This window comes from Trachurus japonicus, chromosome 24, assembly GCF_045865225.1.
Source record: "Trachurus japonicus isolate A0001 chromosome 24, Traja_1.0".
Classification (NCBI taxonomy): Eukaryota; Metazoa; Chordata; class Actinopteri; order Carangiformes; family Carangidae; genus Trachurus; species Trachurus japonicus.
In genome coordinates, this window is record NC_140930.1 from 18671116 (window position 1) to 18693822 (window position 22707).

The following is a 22707-nucleotide window of genomic DNA, read 5'->3' on the forward strand; positions in this document are numbered from 1 at the left end:
ATGATTTAACTTTATTCATGTCTTAAGCACATGATATACATATATTCCCTTTTGTGCTTCATTTGTTCTTATTGTTTACTGAGTCTCTCTTCTTTCTTTGCGCAGTCAGAGGTGAATTCAATATGTGTGTATTGTGTGCCGAAGGGAGGCTGAGGTGTGATTTTCACACCTCTACACACTAGCTGAACATTTATTTCCTTTGAATGTCTTCTAAGCACTCCGGTCAAATCTGTGCTGCCGACGTGGCCGCAGAGTTCATGGAAAGTCTGATCAGTGAATCAGCGGCGGGAGAGAAGGGTTTCTGAGAGAATTAATGTTGGACTGATTAGATGGATTAAACAGATGGACGGACAGATTGCTAGAAGAATGGGCGAATCAGTGGTTGGGTGCTTTGTTTAAATGATGTATAAATTATATTACTGAATGATTAATAAACTTTGTGGTTTGTATCCATCATAGTTCATTTGTAATTGAATTATAGAGATGTCACAAAATTGTTTTTTACAGGTGAATGACAATGGTGTCTTTGGAGTCCAGTGAAAGCAAAAGGTTGTAAATCTGTCAAAAACAACATGTAAATCTGAAAGCAGATTAACCCTGGTGTAATTGTAGAGGACAAAGCCTTTGTATAAGTGGGTGAGGGGTGAAGTCCATCCCAAAAAAGTTGGCAATGGGTATGAGGTAATGCTTTACATAATTTGCCAAAGGCACAAGGCACAAGAGGAACTCACCCCTGGGGAAAATGCAAAACTTGCACCCTTGGCAGTCTTTGACAGGTGGTCCAAACAACTACAGTCAATAAAGAAACACGTGTTGGGTCCTCAAAATGGCATGTTGTGAATTAAAAGTAAAAAGAAACTAAATTCTGAGACTAAAACAAAAGGAATAGTTATTTGGTCAAACAGGTTTGATATTTGATTGACAATTTCAATGTTAAGGATTTGTGTATGATTTAATTGCTAGTTTTGTGTATAGAAATGTAGGCTACTGTTCAACAACAATAATACAGAAATCTGAGGCATGTTTTGTAAATTACCAGGTATTTGCAATTACTCAACATGTGGGTTTATTTAACCACATAACCATACAGGATCACATTCACTGGCTGTTTGATTTGGGATCAGCCTTTTCCAAACGCGGGCCTTTACATACACATTGACATAGTCACACACAGACAATTAACAATACACATTTGGCCTTCCCAGCTCTGGATTTGAAAGCCTGGTGGGATGATATCTCAAGCCCAGGGGCCATCATTAAAAATCATTCAAATGAACCAACCTGTGCACACAAAGCTTTGCAAAGGGGGCAGCCATCACAATACCTGCCCTTAACCTGTCCAATCGCGCCCATGCAAATGACCTCAGCTAAGAGTCAATGGGTCCCAGGCTTCCTGCTCAACCTAGTATAAGAGTATTTGCATACCCTGACTCCCTTCCTTGAATTTGGTTTCAGATAACAAGATGTAGTTTTTAATATTACCCTCGAGGGAAAAAAAAACACATGGGGCTTGTGTAGAAAACAGCTGAAGACCCCTACAGAAAGTTTTCAAATGAAGAAAGATTTACGTTGTCTCATCTTACTACTATAGGTGCCTTTATTTCCCATTGTTAAAACTGAATAAAACTGATGTTTTAGTGATTACTTTTTGTACTATATCTCATCTATACTGGCCTATGTGGGTCATGTTATGTTGCAATCTTGCACAATAGCTATGAGGTTGATTTGAAAAGATTAGTAGTACCACCTCCTCCAAGCAAAAATGGCTGGAACAATGTGTACACAGGTGTGTATAGGATTTGAATCCTACAGGTGATTGCAGCCACGCAACCATGCAATTATATTGCAGGCCTGTGGTTATCTGTGATGGCATTTAAAAATTAAGAGCAACATTTTTCATGTTTTAAAATGTGCAGCCATATGAATAATAAAACTAAGAAAAAATATATATCTTCAGTGTTTGTAATTTAACCCATGCATGCCCAGTCCTGGAAGTTTTCATTATTCTTTCCAAGTGCTTCACTTCAGTGAGCACTCTGTCCACGCTGTTGCATCAAATAGTGAAATTTGCACTCCATGACCATGTGTGTGTGTGTGTGTGTGTGTGTGTGTCTGTGTGTGTGTCCCTTTATAAGGCACTATAATGATGACTACCCGAGGACAATAGGCTGGTCTGGAGAGATGATAATTACAAGTGACCAGGACAATACGGTCGCGTATGGAGGAACTAATACAATGAGAAGACACATTTATACAAATAAAGTATTAACCCCACTCCTCCCTGCAATGAATGGTTCAGTGACTACAGTCTGGGCCTGGGGAGGATGGACAACTCAACCAAAACAAAATAATCATAATACATGGTGGTCAGTTCCCTCAATATAGAAAAATGCAGAAGTTATGCAATACAACCCAGACAGGAGAATTGTTATTATTACTCATGTATAAAAAGAGGGTGAGAAAAACAGGCTCTTCTTGTTTCTGATTTATGAATTTTTCTGAATAAACTCCTTACTCATCAGCAAGCTGCTCAAAATGAAACTTGAGGAACTCGGATTTATTGCACGTAGCCTACACTAAAACTCAGCGTGCCCTTTGAGTTATGTGCAATAAATCCACAAAAAGTAGAAGTGCCACTGCATTTCTGCATTTAACTGTCTTTGTCTAGACCGGCACAAAGGCTTATCGCTATACGATAAGAGAAGGTCTTGCGTGTTTTTTATCACTGAGAAACATCTGTATCTGTAACACCAGCAGGCACTACACAAACAGGTAGCCGAACACACTGAGCGCTGTTACTTCGCATTTCCTTTCATGCACACAACCCATTCCGCAATTGTTTACTTCGTCCAGATGCCTTGGTTTCCTTCTCCTTTTTCAGTAGAAGAGAAGTAGGCTAACCCACGAAAATTGTTGACAATAAGAGTTTAGCGCGGACAGCCAGGCAAAACGCGCCTTCTACGAGTCTAAGCTGCAGTAACCTGGTGCCTTCACGGACGCCTCGGAAATCTTAGCACTCTCCATTGACACGCACTATATGTGCAATGAAGTCCTAAAATAATCACAAAAAATGGGAATTGATCTCTTTTCATTTGTAACATATTATTCAACCATCTTTTCATCATGATAGTTATATCGTGGAATTTTGTTGGTGTAGCTATTGTGTAGTTATTTGCTTGGTAGTAGATGTAGGATTAGATAGCCTAATGCACTTTTTTCACAACGTTAGAGCATAATATAATAGAATGTATTTAACTATAGCAAATATGCATTATCATTGTATCGCTTTCTGGGATATGAACTAAAATCATGACTTTACTCATGTTTGTTCAAAGCATGAAGGCAAAACGTCGGATTACAGTGAAGGGGGCCTATTTTAGTTGCGCATGCGCAATGGGCCGCACACATTCACTAGCGCCAAATTTACCGGGATGAGAGTGGAGGGAGGAGCAGTAGTGGCTGCTCGTAGTTTAAATTAATGTCATCCTTCCTCCTCGCCGGCAGAACAAACTCAGTGCAGATAGCGAAAGTACGTGCTCAGCGCAACCTGCGAGCCGCTCCACACACTTCAACATGGCTCGGCGGCCGAGAAACAGGTAAGCTCCAGCAGCTCTTTAACATTACAACTTATTATTTATTCTCCATGTGCGTCTCATACGCAATTGCTTGTTTATTGCCGTTTACTCGTTTCGGCCACTACTGCTGGATACGGCGTGAGGTTGAGGGGTCAGTGGTGCATCTCATTGACAGAATTTATGATTTTATTCTCCTTTTTCAACGTGTTTTTTTATGCTTTTGTTGCTGTTTCTGGTGTTTGTGAGCCGTTTTGTTGAAGCTGAGCAGTGGTTTGGGTATCTCGCTCGCGCGCTCATGACAGGTGGTGGTCATCTGGCATGTGCGCTCCTCGCGCTGCTGTCAGTGGAGAGAGAGAGGGAGCGCGAGAGAAAGGATCCTCTCTATCTCTCACACACACACACACGCGCGCGAGCGCACATACACACATTAATAACATTCGGCGGGTGGACAGGCGCGTGTCATGCTGTGCACTACACGGTGCGTGGCCATTGGTTTTAATAGGAGCCTATAATAAACACAATGCACCATTACGTCTCAATGTATTTTTGTCTGAACGCCCTCAGACACTTTAAAATGTGTTTTGCAACAATTTCACAACCCAAATTTAGTTCGAGATAGCTTTGAAATCATTTATATTTCACGAGGCTTTGTTTTTTTTCTGCTGACCATCACTCCACTCAGACACAGGTTTTCACTTTCATGTTTGTTTAACTCGCGGACTGGACCTTACGCCTGTATCTAGCAGGTATAAAGGTCATTTTAAAGTCTCTTTGATGAAATATACCCCGATTGCTGCCGCAGCATCTCTGAAAGCGAATGGCGCTTACTGTTATTTTGGACACTGTGCTTTCACTGCGTCCTCTGCGCTCACTTGACCCGAGAGGAGGCTACTTTTTTTTGGATATCTTTTGTTTTGACACGCGCACCGCTTCATATGATCTCGCTCACTAACATAGGCTACTCTCTTGAAGGGCATCGATAGGTACATCTTTTTTTCCCTGAAAGGCATCTGGTTAGGCTGCTTGAATTTAAGCGTGCATGTCAAGTGCGGGCTGTTCTCATGGTCTGACACAGATAAACTGATAGAAAATGTGACGAGAGTTGACTTAACACAAAACCACCCGGGCGATTGAAACGAGAGCAGTGGTCATCATTAAACAGCTTCATGCTGCAGTTTTCGGTTGATTCATCACTCTTACTATGACTTGGATGTGTTGTACTCACACGGTCCTTTGTTTGCTTGTTTTTGCACAAAGTGCTGACTTTTTTTGTGATTGATAATTGCTTTTTATTTTGTTCTGAAATGAGTGTTAGTTGGTTGCAGGTTAAAATGTGAAACGTTTGTAATTTGAATTTCTTTATTGTAAAGATAAAAGTTAAATGTCAGCTGTTTGTCAGTTTTTCCATATGGCCATAACTGTTAATCAAGAAACACAGGCACATTGGAGTAAACTGTAAAAATAAAAATAAAAAAGGAAGTAAATAGTAAATATCCTTTTACATAGGTGCATGCACACCTCAGGGTTCACAGGTTCCTGTTCACCTGTTACTGTATTACACCAGAGTACCCAACCTAGCCTCCTATGTTCATGGTCTACATCCTGATTGGTTAACAAAAACAAGGTGTGTGTGCATGTGTGTATGTGTGTGCATGGTGCATGGTGCACAATGCCACTGCAGGTCCCAACACGCCGGAGTCATGAAATTATGATCGCATGTGCCAATCCCAGTATCTGTGGAAACTAAAAACATTGGAACCTGTTCATCCATACCCCCTCCCTCCCTCTGCTCTCTCTCTCTCTCTCTCTCTCTGTCTCTCCCCTTGTGGGTGTCTTGGCTAAAAGCCTGCACCCAAACCTTCAAGAATGACTGGTTCTGTCTGTGTTGACACCTGATGAGTTAAAGAGTGGGCTGAGTTCTTTATGCACTCTCTAAAGAGATGATTAGGGAGTAGTGTGGAAATAGACTAAGTACTTATTGTGCTATTATTTACCTTTATTCTTTTTCACACAGCCACCACCTCTTTTTTAAAAATGCTTTGTCTCTCTCTCTTTCTTGCTGTCCGCAGTGTTTACAGTAGTGAAGAGGATGAGGAGGAGACCGAGATGTATGAACATGATTATGATGGATCACTGGCCAAGACGGGGAAACGCCACCTCGGCAAAACACGCTGGACGCGAGAAGAGGTAGAAGCACAGACACCTGCCAAAACAATAAAATATATTCAAATGTTAAATGGAAATTCCCTCAGGAAAGATAATTACCCAGAAACCTGGGAGCCTTTTCTTAATTGTTTGGTCTTACTAAACACACACACACACACACACACCAATGCCCTCATTTTAAAATGAATTGCAATTTTCTCTTTCCAGGATGAGAAGTTGAAGAAACTTGTTGAGCTTCATGGATCAGAAGACTGGAAACTCATTGCAAGCTTATTAACTGTAAGTAATATGTCTGTTTGGTTCACACATGCATGCACACTGAGACAAACAGAGCATGCTTGTGGCAAAGTGATGTCAAAACAAAGCCTTTTTTTGTTTTATTCCTTTTCTCCGTGATTGCAAAGTTTACTTCTAAATTATATCTACCGGTTTATTTGCATATAATCTCCCACAATGTGAGAAAAGTGATAATTAATGCCCTTGTTCCATGACCTTTTCCAGAATCGTACAGATGTGCAGTGTCAGCACAGATGGCAGAAGGTGCTGAACCCAGAACTCATCAAAGGGCCCTGGACGAAAGAGGAGGACCAGAGGGTAAGGAAATACAATGCAGATAACTTGATTAAAGCCTTTATAGTATTATATTATCAACATGAAGGCGCTCTCCAGAGAGCCATCAGTGGTGACCTTTAACACCTACCGAGGTTTCTTATATTAGGCAATTTGGAGAAACATAGTACTCACAGGAAAGAGGCAATCAGTGTCATCCAGGGTGAAAAAAGAATCTAAAAACTATTTCTTTATGTTCCTGTGTGATTAAAGCAACTACTCTGTAGCAACTGCTTGGCTGCTGTTGCACATTAAGTTACCTAAAAAAGTGGCCATTACTCAACACAGAACGTGTTTAGTCTCTTCCAACCTACAAAGTGTTTATTGAACTCGTCCAAAGGAGTTATATTTCCACCCAGATGCCACTGTAATGATTAGCAGAGGGGCTAACGTTCCACTGGAAACTCCCTCGGTGCTCACCAGCAGGTGTTCTCGATCACCTCTTCAAAGTTGAAAGATAAAGAAAGAGGGAAGGAGGGAAGATTGGAAAGAAGGAGAAGGGAAGTGTTTAGTGATACAATGCATGGGTGTCTTAGTTTTTCTTTAATGGATAACTAACAAGGTTGTATTTTCTTTTTCTCTCTTGTCCTATCGTACCCCCCCCCCCCCCTCCCTCCATATACCTTTTACTTCTTTCCCTTGTTGTTTTTCTTTCTCTGAACCCCTCTACTTCTCCCTCTCCTCCCTGTTATTGCGCTTTCCTTCCTCTTTCCTCATGCCCCGTCCACTACCATTCACTTCTCTTCCCTTTTAACACTCTTCCTCCTCCCCTCTTGGCTTTCCTCTTTCTCTTTCTCACCTACCCCCCCTCCCACACACACACACAAACATGTCCACCCCAGGTGATTGAGCTGGTCCAGAAGTATGGAGCCAAGCGCTGGTCGGTGATCGCCAAGCACCTGAAGGGGCGGATTGGCAAGCAGTGCCGCGAGCGCTGGCACAACCACCTGAACCCGGAGGTGAAGAAGACATCGTGGACCGAGGAGGAGGACAGAATCATCTACCAGGCGCACGAGAAGCTGGGCAACCGCTGGGCCGAAATCGCGAAGCTGCTCCCCGGCAGGTGAGGCAGAGATTGAAGAAAAGAGAAAGGTGGATGGGAAGAAGAAGAAAAAAAAAGAGAAGCTAGATGAATCACTGAACCCTTGTTGGTTGGCTGCGCAATGTTGTGGTTGAGAGAGTGAAATGGTGGGGAGGACGCTGAAGGAGGAATAAAAAGAGAAGAATCAAATGATGAAGAGAAACACACAGAAAATTAAAGAAGATGGATGTTTGAATACAGAAAGTTTTCCCTTTTGTCTGAAAAGACAGGATTGGATAGAGTTACAGCATGAATGGGAAGAGAAAAAAGTCACACGGAGAAATTCCTACAATCAAATGATAGAGACAAAGAGAATAAGTGAAAAAAGATACTGTAGTTTAGACACGATTGTAATTGCTCTGTGCTGATAACCTTATCAGTTTGAGTGTGTGTACATAAGTGTGTGTAACTGAGACTTTATCTGTGTCAGCCTGTGTGTTTGCCTGTAATGATAACACTATCAAGAGGTTGGCTGGAGAATAGATCTTCCCATTTTGCATAGTTAACGGGTGTGTGGATGTGTTTTATAATAATTGACCCTGTGAGCTAATTAAGTGTCATTCACAACTCTCAGGACTGACAACGCTATAAAGAACCACTGGAACTCCACCATGAGGCGAAAGGTGGAACAGGAGGGCTACCTGCAGAGCGCGTCGAAGGCCGGCAACGCTTCGCTCTCCATCGCCCACGGCTACGTCAAGACCAGCGGCCACATCATGGGTTACCCCGGCCACTCGCTCAATCAAGCACAGCTGCCTCCATTGTCGCCAAATTACACCTACATGAACACACACAGAGTGAGTGGGCTTTACGCTACAGTACATTTGAAATGTGGGATGGATGCTGGCGGGAGAAACTGTGCAGCTGGAGGAGTTTCATTCATTTGACCCACGTGTGTTTCTCAACAGGTGCCCTTCTCCATGGCCGTCAACTTGAACCTCCTGAACATTCCCCAGCCTGGAACCGCTGCTATACAGGTACGAAAGGAAAAAAGCAAGGAAATGCAATATGATTTATCACTAGTGAGGGAATAGGATGCCGATGCTAAAATCCGCCTTCTGCTCTTGTCCCCCCCTCAGAGACACTATAACGAAGAGGACCCCGAGAAGGAGCAGAGGGTGAAAGAGATCGAACTGCTGCTCATGTCGACAGAAAATGAGCTGAGAGGACAGCCATCACTACCAGTGAGTCATGTGTGTGTGTGTGTGCGAGTTCTGGGTGTGGGTGAGCGTTGAAATGTGAAAATGTGACAGCTCAATTTATGTGCATGTGTATTTGACCCTGGCTTTAAGGACAGTGGTTGGGTCTGTGTGAATAAGGAGGAGGAAACATCTGGGGGGTCTGTTTCTGCAAAAGTGATGAAACAGGACCTCATAACCATTTTGGTGTGCATGACCCCTTGTGCAACTCTACTTAACACATCTGTCGGCATTTACATTAAAGTTCCCTTTCTCCTTCTCTTTTTCTCATTCGTTCAATTCGCACACCTCTTCCCTAATTATCAGCCTTGCATTTTTTTTTCTCTTGTGCTATTTTGACACTTTAATATTTTCAGATATATTTATGTATTTTCAGCTCCTCAATCTTTGCGTCTCTTTTTTTTCCCCCTGCAGATGAGTTCGCCCTACCAGAGCTGGGTCAGCCAGAGTTCTTTGTCCAACAGCTCAGAGGGTGTGGCCATGTCTCTACATCATCACCTGGCAGCCGCCCCTGCCCTGCCTCTCGACCAGAGCTGCCTACCGGAGGAGAGCGCCTCGGCAACACGTGCCCACAGCAACAACAATAACAACAACAACAGCAACAGTCACCACAGTAGCCCGGCGTTCTCGAATACCATGCCGGGTCGTGAGTTCATGGAATCCGTCATTGATTCAGTAAGTGTCTTCAGTCTGTATTGACAATATGTTTTGTTTCTCCTTGAAGTTGATTTTTATTCATTTTTTTGTCTGCTATGACCAATTATGTCTAGATTGGAAAAAGATAGCTTAGCAATTAGTGGTGTAGATCATTCCCAGTAGTGGGCCTTGACCCCTATTTTCCCCCACCCTTTTCCCAGAGCCCCTCCTCAGTGGGTGAGGCCCCTACCAGTGGGCTCGTGGATAAGAGAGTACTCAAAACAGACAGGGTCTTACCCAATCAGGGGTCAAGAACTACCAGTTCACCAGTCAGAAATCTACCCTTTTCGCCCTCACAGGTAGTTAAAAGCAGCTGCATGAGATCAGAATCCATCCAATCACTAAACTGCCATCTCATGACATCCAAAACCAATCACCCAGAATTAGTGGATTAGTCTTTCTGCTCTCCATCCTTTTTAAAATTTTACTTCACTCATTCCTACTCTTGAAACACCAGTCCTGTTCACTCTATCCCTGTTCATCTCTGTAGTTAAAGTGTGCTGCTGTGATCTAAAACATTGTTAGTGTGAAAACTCAGCCTTGTCAAACCTCCTTAAGTGATTTTCTCTCCGTTTGTCCCACAGTTTCTCACTCAGTCGATGAGCCCAGATCACTCCGACAGCGACAGCTTACCGATGCACTCACCCGTGGACACCAAGCCTCTGATCGACCACTCTCTCAGGCCTCAGAAAGAGAATGAAATGTGAGTAGCTCTGTCTCTGATCTACGGGACTGTGAATATTTGTTGTTGTTGTTGGTGAAGCTTTACTAACAGCAGCATCTCTCCTCTCTCAGGTTCAGAACTCCAAACATTTGTCGTACGATCCTGGACTCAACGCCTCGCACACCCACACCTTTCAGGTCAGCTCTGGCCCTGCAGGAAGCCAAGTTTGGATCCCTCCCCCTCAAACTAATGGTAAGAAACACTCTAAAAAATTGTGTATTTAACCACTTTTGTTGCTCCTATCGTGTGTGTGAGACTCACTGAGGGATTTGTGTCTTTTCCAGAACAACCCTCTGGAGCAGCAGATGGTCAACTCCATTAAGCAGGAGCCGATGGAGTGTGCGATCGAGCCACCTCTGAAGAAGATAAAACAAGAGGTACTTTCCACTCAGTGTAACCACTTCATATAAAGAAACCATGCAGAGCAGCAATGCAACACACAAGAAGTTTTAGTTTTTATTTGTAGAGAAGGCAAAGTGTGTGAAAAATTGAACGTACTTTCTGTTTGCGGTTGTGGTACTGTAGCAAATGTAGGGGAATGATTTGGGGTTTTTTATGTTTTGTTTTGTTATTTTTTCAATTTTGCAACACATTGTCGATCTGCTTTAGGAATAACTGGAAGTAGCTGTGGTCAAGGAAGCCAAGTTTTGCATGACTCATGATAATAATGAACATTACATGATGTATGATGTGTTTTGCATCTCAGGTGGAGTCCCCATGTGAAAGGAGCCCGTGCATGCAGTGGGAGGCACAAGACCTACATACACAACTCTTCTCCCCCAGTGGTCCTGCACAAGAAGTACCTGTAAGTTTCCATTTGAACTTTTCACACCACATCCCATGCACCTCCTCCTCCTGGAGTAGAGTATTTGATGTAATATAGGTTGTTGTACATTACTTTAACATATTTTTTTGTCATTTTCATTCAGGACCTCCTTACAAGCTCATTATTGAATGAAGACAGGCACAAAACCTACCACCTCCCTCGCAGAGGCATGGGCAGCCCACTACAGGTGTGTATGTTTGTATATGTGTATGTATTGATGTGGATTTATAGATTCGTAGCTGTTGTATTTGAACCACAATAACTCATTCACTTTATCTTTGGTTTACAGCAGCTCAGTACCTGGGAGCAGGCGACCTGTGGGAAAACAGAGGAACACGTTCTGGCCTCGGAGCAGAGCCACAAGTACATCAACACTTACCCTACAAGGACACTGGTCATGTAGACAGAGACACATGTTGATCTGGAAACGTCAACATTCCCTGCGCTGGACGCAGCGCAGCGGGTTTCATATTTGTTGTGGTACAACAGTTGGGAGAGGCTCTATGCCACCAGTGTTTTTACACTCACACTTGTTGGATTGGACCAACCAAAGACTATTACTTTTTTGTTGTTTTTTTTTATATCTTTTACATAGAATTTGCTTCGGGTTTTTATAAATGTTTGTTCTATTACTTTTTGTCTTGTGTTATTATCAGTGTTGTATTATAAATGGGATAGGGTGGCTATATAATTTGCGTTGGGCTGTATTATTCATTCCGAATTTTGATATTAATATAAAGAACAAGTTGATTAATTTATTTCTTTTGTTTTAATATTACTTTGTTATTGTTTTTTTTGTTTTTACAATTGGCCAATGGAGCAGTGTTGTAAGTAAAGTATTTAAGCCCTCTTAGCATTATCATATATCTAAAGGCATATTAATGAATTCAAAACTGACCTCTGAAACTTTTCTGTTGCTTTCTTTAATAGCATATATTGGGTCTACTGAGAATTTCAAGTGTTTGGTCTATGCCACCGCATGTAAACACTTAACTACAAACTACTGAATGAGAACAGCTACGTCTGTTCTTGCATTATTAACCTATCTTTACCATAAGTCATAATGCTTTTCTCAGCAGAAGGGGCCAGTTCTCTTAGTATTACCTGATTACCACATTGGCACCTTTTATTTCATAAAAAAACTGAACTGAAAAAATTGAAATTTCATTTCAACTTTCCATTTGTCTCTGGCTGTCAAATTATCATGTATGAGGAAATATTCAATGAACAAACAGTTATATTTGTTAAAATTTAAGTATATAGATATACACACACACATATATATATAATATAATTATACATGTTAAACTATTGAATGATCTTACTTGTTTGAAACCATGAGCTTTCACCCAGTAAGACTGAGACAAATCTGCACTTGAATTTTATATTCTCCATAAAAAAGTGAGAGTACTAAACACTGATATTTTATATTATGCTACAAACAAAAGCCCAGTTGAAACTTTTGTATGGTTGTTGTTTCTTAACATTTCTTTGAATAGTTTGTATTGTTTTATAATGCATATTCAGTCAGCAATTTGTTGTCATACTAAAACTGCAGTAGCCCATGTCAAACACTTAGCAGACAATCTTTTTATACATTTTAATGCATTGTTTTTATACTAGCTTTTAAATGATTTTTATAAAAGCATTTATACATGCCAAGTTTTGATGTTTTTTATACTTTTTTCTATACTGCCTAGAAAATAAAGTGTGTTGTTTTATTACAGCCTTGTGTTCAGTGTCATTTTCAAAGTATTTTTTCTATTTGAACAATTCCTTGAGTGGGAGCTTCAAAAGAAATTAAACAGCTATTCTCTTTAAGACAATAAGCAATATTTAATTGTAAATATGTTTTTTATTACTCATAACAAATAACCTGCAGTGGTTACAAGTGTAAATAGCACTGTGAGGCCACACTATTGTCAAGAGCAATTCCTCTGTTTGAAGTGAATGAACTGTTTGCTCTCTTGGCAGAAGTGTATCCTATCAGTAGTATTCAAATTTTTGTGACGACTGTAGTATTCAAAGCACCCCACCATCGCCACTACTACCACACACACAAAGCTGCAGATACAAAGGTTTGTGTGTACAGTATTGTGCAGACCATATCATAAAACTTTTCCTCCATCTGCCAATTACTAAGTGTGCATAACTTTATCAGCCACTGAAAGGTAATAAGCAAATGTCCCCAACCGTTCCTTTTTTTCTGGGATAAGGGGGATTACGGGTTTCACAAATATCCTGGTGAAGGTGGTGCCGTTCAAGTCCTTTACGCAGAGCTTGACACTCAACTGTGAGCACATGTGGAAGTGACAAAGTGCACAGTTACTCTGTTATACACTCACTCCTCATTGTTCTCCACAAACACATCATGCACACACGTGTATGAGCTCCACATTGAGTCTCTTGAGGAGACTTGTTTTCCTGTGAGACCATGAAAGCCAAGGGGCCCAGAGACTCAAAAACCAGGAGCTATATTTATGACCCCACCCCCTTTGCCCTCCCTCACATTGATCCACCACAGTGCCCTCAAACATAGATTCCCATCTCAAGTAGTGGTCTCAGAGGGACACATAAACAGAAATGACATTCATCATGACAGACACAGCGGCGCAGATATCAGGAACTGTGACATTTGAGGCAAGGCCGAACAGAAATAGTCTCCTCAGGGGTGCATGTGTGTGCCTGCTGCTACTTTTAGTGACACATACAGTATGGAATCATATCCATATGTCTAAAAGTTTTGATTGTAACTATAGTAACAATGAAGACAGCAGAGAGACGAGTATGAATGAAATGAGTAAAATTCCCTGTCAGCAACTGTATTGTGTGTGTGGTTTTACGTGACTGTGTGTGTGGTTGTCTTGTGGAAAGAGGCCAGAGCAAGCAGCAGACTTTCACACTGGGAATTTCACCATCTTCTACAACACCCAAAAGAAAAGAAAAAAAAGAGACTCAAAACCCCAAACCCCACGAGAGTCACACACACACACACCTGCTTCCACTGAGTGAGAAGGCAGCTGCCTGTGTGTGTGTGTGTGTGTGTGTGTGTGGTTTATTGGCAAAAACAATATAGACGGATTAATATTGTGCTGTATTTTATTGACAAAACATCCTGTAGTGATGAGAAGGATGGATCAGTTTCAGGGCACGTTTGAGACCAACAGGAAAAAAAAAACTGATCATCTTAGACCCTGACATCGCTTGACCAATCAGCACATGACTGTAGAAAACAAGTCATCACCCACTTCAGTGTTTGCTCATTTGATCAAGTGTGAAATTGCAGAGGAATGTGACTAAGTTATCATTGACAGTGCAGCAATCATTTCAGAGAGGCAACAGGACAGTGATACTGCACACCATAATCAAAACATTGACTAACAGTGAATTCAAGCTGTTTTTTTATGCTCAGTTCCATTTGAAAAGCAACTTAAAGTACAAGTAGCAAACAAAAGTAGCTACCCTTATTCAATCATGTTTTGCTGCCCTGTGTCCAAAAGTACTATTGTATGAAATTGTTATAAACTGCTGTGCTAAAGTTTAACAGGCACTCAACACCACCCTGTAATGAATAGATGATGATGAGATTCAGAATCAATAAGGGTGACAATGACAAAGATGAAATGTGCTCTTTTTATATTCACTCTAACAGAAAACAAGATTAAACAGAAAAAATAATCATATGCCACTCAGACGAATAATGTGCGCTCAAAAGAGTTTCTCCTTTAGTGAGATGTTGCATCCTTCTTCAGTTGGGATTCTGGTTGGGCCTTGATGCCATGGCAACAACTTTATGAAGACTTTGCTGTGCAATACGACAGGTGAAGAGAGGCATTAGCTGGATAAAGGGTGTGACTAGTAAACAACTTTTTGAATACAAGCAGGAGCTTTAGATTCAATTTTCTCATTCAGACTTTATGAGACTATGTCAACATCTAGACACAACCCTGCAAAGGGTGAATATTTGTACAGGAGATTGTTGATTTTTTTTTTTAATTGTAGATTTTTTGTGAAAAAGTCAGCTCGAAGTGTCACTCTCACTACTCCTTTCCCTTTTCAAATCAAACATGTCTGTCGCAAGCAGATTGGCTCATAAATTCAGTTTGACGTGTCACAATAGATTTATAGCCGGATGTTGCAGAAGTGGCGGGCTTCTGAAAACGCGCGTGCATACTCACCAAACACACACACTCTGCACATGCACAAGTTGGCCAGCGTGCCCTGGGCCTGCATAGATTACTCTAGCCTAATTTCCTCATTCCCTGGGCGCTGTTGTGGTCGGAGATAGAACTCAGGCAAGAGCAGCCGCTCCCTGCTGGCAGCGGTCAGGTAGGAGGGCTGGGCTGGGCTGTCCGGGCCTGATAACTACCCTACCCATCCTTGAGGAGAGGAGCTGGGGGCAATTGAAGAATAGAATAAAAGTGATGAAGAGACAGGGAGAGAAAAACAAGGGACCTCTACAAATCTATAAATGTCTGTCTTTTTAAAAATATTTTATCCTATAAGAAAAAGAAAACCAGAAACAAAGTATTTGAAAGAAGAAATATTAAGCCAAAGGATTGAAAAGGTGGCTTCGGTGTTAGATCTAATACTGGATTAATTAGATAAATTTAATTCTGCCATGTCTGTGTGTGAGGTATGGGTGGGTGTTCACTTAGTTTAGCTTAGTTGAAAGATGCCAAGTACTGAGAAAGAGCTAGTCTGCCACTGTCTAAGTCTAAATGATTAGTATCACCCATAAAACTCATTTTAAAGGGGAACTATGCAAGTCCGGTCCCTTTTGCTAACTCTCCATGTGCATTTGTTTTCAACGAAGCTGGCGAGAAAGCAATCCATGGAGCAGTGGATAACGTTATATATCATACACGTGTTACGATGTGTATATTCGCGCCTTATCTGTCATAAACAAGAGATTTTGGGTTATGGGCCACATTTCTGTCACAGTTCCGCCGCAAGGAGAGCTGGGACACCGGGTCGGCTGCACTGATCTTGCAAAGTTGGTTTTCAGCTGAGAGACGCTACGTGGAAGGCAGAGAGCCTCCATTCCCCCTCTATAACAAGTTACAAGTCATTTATTTAACCATCACAGTTACTCCAAAGCTATTTTAATTGAGGTAAAAAATATGGCATAGTTAAGGTAAATATCCTGCATAGTTACTCTTTAACACATTGATTTAGTGTATACTATAGTAGTTACAGCAGGAGGCAAAGTAAAACTTCTGGCACAACATAAGTCCAGGTCCTTGGCCCGAGTCTGGCCCATGAACCGCACATCTGGGCGGACTCTAACTGTTATCCTTCTTGGTTGTTTATGTAAATGTACTAAAAAAAATCAAATTAAAATGAGAAAAGAAGAAGAAACACAGTAGCCTATGTGCTACCTTGCAAACAACAGGTGGCTGCATGGTGCAGATTGTCATTGCTCTAGCTGTGCTTGTGTACAAACTCAAATTCCAGTGTTGCTGGTCCATTTACATTTTCTTATTTACTATATAAATTAATCAACTTGTTCTTAAGACTCATCTATGACAAGTCTTTAAACCAAGCCAGGATGAGTGCTCCATATCTCTAGCTTTGTTGTTGCTGCAGGAGGTATATGGGTTGTATTGATTACCTCACTCTTGGCAAGTCAGCTGACGCTTCATACAAGGAACTAAGCCATCATTAACTTTCTTATATATGCAGGTCTTCTCTTTCTCCTGTGACATGTCAAAATGTTCTCTGTGAAAAGGGCCAACAGGTTGGGTGAGTGTGAACGACTTTAGTGTGTCACCTATAAGTGATATTGTGCCATTAAAGTCTGAAAGGAAGAGGAAATTAAATAATTTAAAAGGTTAAAAAACATTCAACAGAACTTTCCCAAGCTTCAGGATGGATGGAAAGAAAGAAAGAAAGAAAGAAAGAAAGAAAGAAAGAAAGAAAGAAAGAAAGAAAGAAAGAAAGAAAGAAAGATCTACAACAAAACTGTGGTTCAATAAGTCGCTGTTAAAGGTGTATGAGTTAAAAACTGTGGCCAGTTATCTCTGCCATCATATATAAATATCTATGTGGAAACACAATATGAGCTTTATCTTGTTTCTTCCAAAACTGTGGTCTGTGTGTATAAAGTGTTATAAATGAACCAAATGGGAGCAGCCTGCCTTCAGTGACCTGAATCAGACACACAGATGGGATGGTGTAACCTATATGTGACAGAACACCAGCAGGCTCAGGCTTGTTTAGCATCGTGACGTCATTCAAACAAATTATTTCATCGCCTACGTTGAAACAATAATTGCAAATGCTGATGTGACAGAAGTGTGCGTGTTTATATGTATAGGGTGTGTGTTCGAGAGTTAGAACATATAGGTTTTTAACAGTTTTCTTTGTTTTCAGTTGTCCGTTTGCAGATAGAGGTAAAGGTACGGGACCCCTGCCCAACACGTCCAAGTTCGACTGCGGCCACGTGAGGACCACAACACACGGGCATGCATTGCTTCACAATCACAAAACGCACATACATGCATTTACTCACACACAACCAGAACACACAGATTGAGCAGATAGACCCCCTGCAATGTGGAAAGAGAGACTGAGGGTGGAGAGATAAGGGGGTAAGAGGGGTGAAGACTGAGAGAGGGAGAAGAAGAGAGGGAGAGAGAGTGCAATAGAGAGCTCCAGTGAGAGAGAGAGAGGGGCTGTTGGAGCTGCTGCTGAGGTGATTAGACTCGTCTGTAACAGTTACTGTCTTCCCAGATTTGGCTGCCATTCGTTTGGCCGTTTTGTTGTTTTTCAGGTCCCCCAAAAATGTATAGACCAAATGTGCCTGATGCAGATAGCCCAAAACAATAACTGTAAACATTTCAAAAGTGGGTCAGTACTGCCAAAGATCAAGAAAACAAAAAAACAAACGTTTGATCATTTGATAAATAACTGACAAAGAGGGGAATAAACAACAAGAGAAAAAAAAATAAGGGAGGTGATCTGAAAGCAAGAGAAATAGATAATGATGTGTTCATGAAGAACAATCCTGACATACAGGACGTCTACCATTTGTTTCCACGACAGCTTAACACAATAATATTTGTTTTTTGGTTGAATATTGAAATTATACCAAATAAGGGCATCTGATATCCAGACCACCTTGTGAAAATCAAGACAATAATCGAAATAAAACCAATCAGAGTGTAAATAATGATTGATGAATTATGATTTAATCCGATGATTTGGATTGCTTTGATTAATCATTCAACAATTTGTCTGAAACAAATGTTAGAAAATAATATACACAACTTTAAATTCAGTCCAGAATTTAAAGATGTTTAATTACTATTAAAAAAAATCAGCTAATGTTAATTTTTTTTTTTTTTGCTTTAGAAATTACATTTTACCTGGACTTTTGATTAATTGATTTATAAGCGGCTACAGATACATTAACTTAAGAATGTGTATCTGGTGCTTCGTGTTTTTTTTTTTTTGCTGTGGAACTAATGTGGAAATCGTGTTGTAAATTAGAAATGAATAACATATGTATTCATATAAATAAAATAATTGTGTTAACTAAAGGGCTATGTTGATTTGAGAATTACGTTATGTAATACTTCATTAAGGGCTTCATATAATTTAGTTGAACTGCACAAATTATCTGAACATAATTTCAATGAAATGCTCCCAGAACCAAAAACATTTACATGTCTCCTCTGATTGTCATGGCAACTGGGCCTCAGGTGTCACGAGTCGTCTGACACCTGTTTGGGTTGTACAAATCCTAGTTAGATCACACCTTTATTCATATAACTGTTGTACTGTGGACGGGAGAGGATGTGTTTAGTGTATGTTCTTACGGATATAGATACATATACATATACATACATGTGAGCCTTTTCATACCACAATGACAAAGACACAAATAACAGGACGGCTTCAAGCGTGACTAGAAAACAAGAAGGAGAAAAAAAAAGAAGATTCATCCAAGCTGAAAATAAATCTAATTCATTGAAGCAGGTGTCATGAGTTAAAGAGGATCTTTATAAATAACCACAAACACACACATACACAGAAATGGACACGCACATGCAGACATCCTCCACAGCCTTCTGGTGCTGAGTGTGTGGTCAGGTTTGTCACCCAGTTTCCTGACTTGCTGAGGCAAAGGGCCTTTTCCCATGCAGCACCCCATAAACACACACACACCACACATACACACACACACACGCACACCCGACAGACACTTCAACCAAGACCTCTTTTTGTCTACTTTCACACTGGCTGTGTTTAGGTTTCCTTCATTACGCGCCTGAAAACAGAAAGATAAAGAAAGAGAGGAAGACAGGGGAGAAGACACTTAAAAGTAGTTTTATGCTACTATGAATCCAAAACATGTCTGGGAATTTCTGATGTGTGTTTGTTCCCGTATGTGTGTCAGTGTGTGTGTGCTTGTGCGCACAAATGTTTGTGTCTATTTAAATTCAGGGTTGAAAGTGGGGGGTGGGGTTGTAGGGTCATGTGGCTAACTTTTTGTCTTGAGAACTTGTGCTTATATACAGTCACAAGTACCCACCCCACACTCTCTCTCTCACACACACACACACACACACACACACACACACACACACACTTGCACAGTAGAAAATGACATGTTTTCCCGCTCAGGCTTGGTCCAGCTTCCCTATTCACCTGGGTAAATAGAGCAGAAGGAAGGGCCTTTCAGTGAAGCCCAACACACACACTCACATTGCGCACACACACACACACAATCACCATAACCCCACCCCTCCTGCCACCGCCTCACAACACCAGCATTACGACTGCACACAAATACTCACATTTCAATTCTCCCTCTATCTAACATCAAATAACACACACACTTATTAGTCTCGTAAAAGCACCGCTCTCCTCTTCTTGTCTCCTCTCCTCTCATTCGTCCACTCCATTGTTGTCACTAAGTGATCCTGACAAGTCGATTCACATGGCACGATCACGCCTGACCGCCCCGATTTAGGACACTTGTCACCAGGGTCCTCCAGCCGTCGATAAATGTGCCCTCCGTCCACCCTCCACCCCCCTCCAAAACACACTCACACACCCCCTTCAGATACACCCCCTACTGCCCTTGAACTCATTTTGGAGAGTGGGTGTGGCTGGAGGTAATGGGGTGAAAGTTGTGTGTGAGTGAGTGGAGTATAATGCACCAATGAGATAACAATACTCAGACCTCAGGCTTGTTTGTGGTCTGCAGTCCAAAACACAGACTGGCTGAAAAGGCAAACACACTCATATTCACACACACACACACACACACACACACACACACACACACATGGATAGGCGCGCACACTTGCTCTTTGTATGTATGACACCTGTTATGAAATAAACGGGTGAATAGAGCGATGACTGTCACGTCCTGACATCATCGTTGTTCCAAGTTAGACAGCTGAGGCAAGCAAATGTTCCTCTGTTGAGGAGACATATGGGAGGAAAGTGTGTAATGAGGGAAACAAACAATACAGGAAAAAAACAGTACAGCTGGCAGAGGACAGTGAATGCATCACGTAGCTTTTATAGGACAGTACAGCAGTGTTCTGCAAATTGTCATTATGGATAGACGCTACAAAGAGAGAGGGAGACGAATAGTGAAGCCAAGTGAGCCCAAAATTGCAGCATATGCATGATACACTTGTAAAGTCTCCAGTGAGAAGCAGCTATAGTTGCACAGTTTTTACTGTAAAGAGTTTTTAAAGGAATAGTTCACCAAAAAATGAAATTCAGGCATTTTGACTCACCCTCATGAGATGAATTCTCCAGAGTATTTTTTTTTTATATATCAAACTGCATCTGGAGACCCTGGAGTATTGTTCGTAGTCCATCAAAATCCTTATATGAGAGTCAATAGCGCCCGGCACAAAAAGGTCCATAAAACTACACAAAAACCTTGTAATATTCCTCCATACTGCTCGTCCACTGCAATCCAAGTGTCCTGAAGGGATATAGTCCAGAGTTTACTCGAATTGACGTCATTTAGGACGTGTTCACGCAATGCATCGTGTGTGTGTGATTTCAGCAGACGAGCAGTATGGAGTATTTTGTGTAGTTTTATGGATCTTTTTCTGTCAGGCGTTATTGACTCTCATATAAGGATTACGTTGGACTACAAACCCCCCTCCCGGGTCTCCAGATTCACTTTGAGGAATAAAGAACTACTCCACAGTATTCATCAGCATGAGGGTGAGTCAATAATGACTGAATTTTATATTTTGGTGAACTATTCCTTTAAGGTGAAGCCACACTATACACTGTCGTGTCACTGTATTCTCAGTGAGAGCGACACAATACTCTGCGATTTAGTCGTGTATAGTGTGGCTTCACCTTTAAAGTGCAGAGTGTGTAGGCTAAATGTGTCAGTCAAGTTGTCCCATTGCCTCAAATGCAGAATTTGTCCATCTCACATCATCTGGGTTCCTCAGCCTGGTTCTGGCCTCGGGGCTTCCTGCCTGAGGCAAACAGTCCGTTGGCAGGATGGTGGCACCCAAAGATGCAGGAGGCCTTTATTTACACCTGCTGTGCCACTGATGGTGGGTAGGCTGCTGCTATGGTGATCCCACTGCAGTGCCTGTCTGTCTGTCTGTCTGTCTGTCTGTGTGTCTGCAGCAGAGCAGTTGCTGTACCACGCAGTGATGCAGGAAGTGAGGGTGAGGGTGCTCTCCACCACACACCTGTAAGAAGGAAATGAGCGCTGACGTGCCAAGGCCAGTGCACTTTAAGAAGCCTATTTAAGCAGCAGAGGTGTTGGTGTTGCTGCTTCAGGTGTGGGTTTTTCAGAGATTTCAGAGGCAGCTCTCATAAAGTTCACCTTCTTCTTTCTTCATTTATAGAGAGGCTTTTTATTTTATTTTCCAAAGGCCTCAAGTTTTTCCACTTCTAACCTGTAGCCAGGTAATGTTCCATCATGACAATGTCTGCCATCTGCAAACTTCACAATATGATTGCTCAGATGTGAGGCTGGGCAGTCAAAGATCAACACTCTATGTATTTGAAGAAGTGACCCTGGATTTTGACAGCATCAGCGTCTATAGACCTCGTAACACAGAGATGCATCACCAGACACTGAATGAGGAGTCATTCTCCTGAGTCATATGGAATTGTTTTAATCTAAGAGTGTATGGGATACAGCAGTTGTTATGCCACAAAGATCTGCCTGGCGTAGGTGATGTTTTTCCTCTTTGCATAAGGGATGTCTAAAACAACTGAAGAAAACAAACTGACTTACCGGACTCATCTGCTCCATGACTTCCAAGTGTCCTGCTTCTGGATGCTTATTTCAGCAAAACAGTAAACTGAGATGTTACTGCCCTGAATCATGCATCCTGAGCTGACTACATTGGCAATTCTTGACTAATTTCATCTCACCATGAATGCTGATGTAATTTAGTTTCTTTCCTCTCATTTCTTCTATGGAAAGACACAGGAAGAGGAGCAAATGCTGACAAAGTGCAAACTAACCCAAAGAACTCTCAGTGGGAATCTGAGAGTTCAAGTTCAGTGGTTACAAATCAAACTGGTTTAAACAAATACGACACTAGTAGAAATACACATGTTTTTTCGTATTTAAATATTGATAGATTCTCCAGTAGGTTGATTTCAGCTGTAAATGATTCACTACTGTGTTCTGGGCTGTGGCTCAAGTTTAGAGGACAAAACACAGCAACAATGACAAAAGCTGCAAAGAGCCAGTTCAACAACAGATAAATGTCAATATTACTACATCTAAAGTTCCCTTTGTTGGTTGTCCATAAGACTTCGTTGGCTGTAGAGCTATTATGTTATCAGTGGCGGGAAATTCTGAGCAAACAGTT

General features: G+C 41.4%; 1 protein-coding gene across 4 annotated transcripts; it reads left to right on the plus strand.

The window, feature by feature from the left end:
- Positions 1-3401: 3401 nt before the first annotated feature.
- Positions 3402-12602, plus strand: myb (MYB proto-oncogene, transcription factor). Of its 4 annotated transcripts, none has more exons than XM_085770844.1 (16): positions 3547-3596; positions 5645-5762; positions 5949-6020; positions 6243-6335; positions 7193-7413; positions 8006-8228; positions 8340-8408; positions 8511-8615; positions 9045-9305; positions 9488-9625; positions 9911-10029; positions 10122-10242; positions 10335-10427; positions 10757-10855; positions 10980-11063; positions 11166-11567. In XM_085770844.1, the coding sequence occupies exons 1-16, from the start codon at positions 3574-3576 to the stop codon at positions 11277-11279; spliced, it is 1953 nt and encodes a 650-aa protein (XP_085626970.1). In that variant the 5' UTR covers positions 3547-3573; the 3' UTR covers positions 11280-11567. The 4 variants fall into 4 exon arrangements, with proteins under 4 accessions (XP_085626967.1, XP_085626966.1, XP_085626970.1 ...); XM_085770843.1 differs by having other exon boundaries at positions 3549-3596; positions 11169-11518; XM_085770841.1 differs by lacking the exon at positions 9488-9625 and having other exon boundaries at positions 3402-3596; positions 11169-12602.
- Positions 12603-22707: the final 10105 nt, after the last annotated feature.